This window comes from Eimeria mitis, genomic scaffold, assembly GCF_000499745.2.
Source record: "Eimeria mitis Houghton genomic scaffold, Emh_scaff5455, whole genome shotgun sequence".
NCBI lineage: Eukaryota > Apicomplexa > Conoidasida > Eucoccidiorida > Eimeriidae > Eimeria > Eimeria mitis.
In genome coordinates this window covers 1-3,643 of record NW_024015536.1, presented here as the reverse complement: position 1 = coordinate 3,643, position 3,643 = coordinate 1, and the positions used below count along the sequence as shown (strand labels likewise).

The 3,643-nt window shown below is 48.4% G+C and overlaps 1 protein-coding gene across 1 annotated transcript; it reads left to right on the top strand.

Moving 5' to 3' along the window:
- Positions 1–41: 41 nt before the first annotated feature.
- On the top strand, positions 42–2,323 carry EMH_0082190 (uncharacterized protein; the record flags this gene model as incomplete). Its single annotated transcript, XM_038022812.1, has 5 exons — positions 42–685; positions 746–971; positions 1,201–1,603; positions 1,874–2,007; positions 2,135–2,323. The coding sequence occupies 5 exons, from the start codon at positions 42–44 to the stop codon at positions 2,321–2,323; spliced, it is 1,596 nt and encodes a 531-aa protein (XP_037878666.1).
- Positions 2,324–3,643: the final 1,320 nt, after the last annotated feature.

The window sequence follows — 3,643 nt, the reverse complement described above, 5'->3', positions numbered from 1 at the left end:
CACAGTCTGATGGTCTGGTGCGCTATACGTCACTGGGTTTGATGCTGGCGTTCATGTTTCTGTACTTGCTATGCGAGTACATGGAAATGAAGAAGTTGGGTTTTAAGTCTTGGCTTAAGGGAGGTTGGACGATATTTCTGTTGTTTCATCTTCTTGTATTGTTTGGCTTGCTATCCGCGTTTGCCGCTGTACAATTCATTGCGGTTTTGGCCCCCGAAATTAAGACAGCGGTAGCAGGTGATGGGTATTACAACATTTTGGAAGCGCCCAGCGCGATCAGCGGATCGGGATTTTTCCAGCTGGTCGATAACTACTACAGTTTGTTCCGTGCAAACGATGCAGCTCAACAGGCATGCATTATTTTCGGTTCACTCACCGGACTGACAGGGTGCGTTCTGGTAACAAGGTTGATCCCTGCTACTGCAGGCATCGGAACCAAGTCTTTGCAAATGACATTTCACAAAGTTAAGTTCTACATAGTGGCTTCGAGCGTAGGAATGTTGGCCATCGTCCTCGTCTTCGTCTCTCTTGGAAACATATCATTCGGCGTTGTCACTCGCAGCTTTACCGGCTACTACGAAAGGCAGGCTCACACCACGTTAACCCTATCGTTAGCACAAGCTTTCGCCTTCGCTCCTAGATTTACTTCATTGGAATATGACGGACAACAAAAAGGGGGAATCGAGTGAAGCGTTGGCCCAGTATCCCCCATTGCTGCGAAATGTCGTCGTTGTGTGGTATGCAGCTTAACGACATCCGCCGCTTTCCTCTTAGGCGGGACACTTGGAAACTACAATCTCTACACGATGACATCTGTCAATCCTATACTTGCTGGAATATTTTTCGTGCCTCTGTTTTTGGTCTTCTCTGCCTTTGGATTTACCGTCGTAACTGCAGTTGTGCTGAGGAAGTACGACTTCTGTGCCGAATCAGTGCAACAAGGCGTCATCAAGTACAAACTCGGAGGACAGGTAAAGTTTCCAATCATTTTGTGCAGGCGACAATGTTTACGAGCTGGGTGGAATGTTTAACGGGTAGCATTTCCCACTTTGCGCTGGTGTATACGAAAATTACCATTTAAGCGTGTGATGAGCGTCCCTTATTCTTTTCCCGCACCTGTTGCATCCGCGCAGCCTGAAATACCGACGGGTGAGCTGCCTTTGCTTGAGAGCTTGTGTAATGTGCACGCATGTTGCTCAGGATGTCTTTCGTACGCGGTACGAGTGGTTAGTGCACAGCGTGAAATCGGGCTGCACCGGTTTCTGGAAGGCCGTGACTGGCTGTTGGAAAACTCAAAGGGTGGCGCTCCTTGATGAGCCCGCTAACCATGGGCTGGATGATGATATTGAAGAGGCCAGAAAGCTTAAAGAAAAGAAAAAGGCGAAACGGAGATTGCGCTTTTTGGGCAAAAAAAAAGGAAAAGATTTTTACAGGCGTGAACAACATGAAGAGGAAGAACGATCGTCAGTCGAGGAAGATGACAACTCACCCCCCCAATACCCCCCGTGGGTTTGGAATGTAATTGGCATGGAAGATCCCCGGAACAAATACGCATTTCAGAGTGGAGATGAACGAGAGTTCTACGTGGACCCAGCAAGCATAGGTACACGCCAAGGTTGCGGACTTAATATATATATTAGCAACATAATAAGCCGCTAGCATATGTGAAGCAGTCCCTGCGCATTCATCGAGCTGAAAAGGGGGCAGTGTGAAAACTGTAATATCTATAAGCAGCTGCTTTCCGTTGCACGTGAGGGCATTTAATGGGATGGAGTGCATGCAGAGGACTGAACGTAGATCCCCAGAGGCAGAAAGTTTTGAGCGAATGTATTGCATTTAATTTGATGTTGCGAGTCCCCGATACTTTCTGCAGGCGCATACTCCAGGACATACGGGCGTTTCAGCGGATTTAACGTGGCTGGCGTAACAGACAGGTCGAATTGGTATTTCACGCCGGATATCCCATGTACCCACTTGGCAGAAGATCCTGCCCCCTCTGTTGCTAAGGTACGTATAATCACGTACAGCTTAAAGTGGGCGATCGTCGTGTTCTGCTACGAGATGTAGTTGCATTTGAAATATGTGCGCGTGTACAAACCGGTGCAGTATTGTATCTCTCCACAATATTGTCCAGGTATACGTTCTTGTAAGGAACCAAATTCAGGAAGATCACGAAGATGCTTGGAAGAAGCTCTTTGTAATCGCGTTCGTGGCCATCATAGTCGCTACTGTCAGTTTGCAAGTGAGTTCGAAGGAAATGCCGAGTCGTCCTCTTGACCCACCACGACTTCCTGGCGGAGATTACAGCTCTCTTTGCGAATAACACTGCCATAGGGTGCACTTTTGAGGACCAGGGTCTTACAGTCCGAGACTGTCTCCCAGCGGGAAATTATTTTTCTGCTTAGCCCGATCTCTTGACATTTCTACAGTTGTCCGTGGACGCGGCTGCAGACCTGCGGGAAATGTCTGGCAAGATGATTTCGAAGACTACGTTTCCATTGGATCTTGTTGAATTCACCTGCAATGATCATTCCTTAGGTGTCGCTTATGCATTTTGGCGTTGAACCAGCTAGGGTCACAAAGTTTTGTAGTTCGTTGCAGCAGCCGGTACAACTAGGCCTATCGTTGCTTCATTCACAAAGTGCCGCCCAGTTAACGGTTCCAACAGCCGTAGCCAAGGCCCAAACCGTTGACTTTGTGCTGTTGTGATGTGCATGGTGCCCTTCTGCTACAGGCTTACCGGATGTTGACGCTAAAATAAACTTCCCTAGCCAACACTTGTTTAGCGTGAATTCGCCGAAGACTCTCTACAGCTGGCTACAAGCAGACAACGGCCTGATGAGTCTTTTGGCTTCTACACCTTCTCCTCAGTTTATGGATGAAGTATTCCCACGGATAGTATCCTCAGGTGGTATGCTATTTGCGTTGACTTTAATTTCCCCAGTAGCTATGGAGTCTGGCTGAGCTCAGTCAGCCGGTTCGGCATGATATTTGCTCTCAGGTGGACGAGCTAAATTGCGGTGCCTTGTTGCTGCAGGTGATATGTACCAGCAGCTCGTGCTGTGTAACTGGAACAGTGCGATAATTGTACGGTCTGTCCGTATTGCTCTAGCTCTCCGTTGGGAAGCAGTGTATCCAGCTCGGTTGGGATTTACGTGTCAGTCGCTCCAATGCGAGTACCAGCCGCTCTTCGAACCTACCGCTTTCCGGTCATTCTTGAACGAACTCGTACATGAAGACATCTTGCGGGATGTAGGTGCAGAATTGGCATTTTACGCTGTCCTGGTAAATCCCAATTCTGACAACGCGGTGTTGGAGTTGTCGATAAGGTTCCTTCGGGACGATGGTGGCACCGTTGCGCCCAGCCTTTCTGTTGAAGCATACGAGGTGATTCTATCCCGTCCGAAATTATAGTAACCGCTCGCCAGTGTCAACTCATTTGCTAAATATACGACTGGTGCACTGAAAAGCAGGTGGCCATCTCATTCGTCTTTTTGTGCTTCAGTTGCAACCGTACGCCACATGGCACTCAACAGCAGTAGCTGCTATCGCATTGCAAATAGCTAGCGCTGTGCTATTCTTGTTTTTCGGCTGCTCCTTCTTCGTGGAACTCCACCGGCTGAGGAGGAGCTTGAAACAAGAG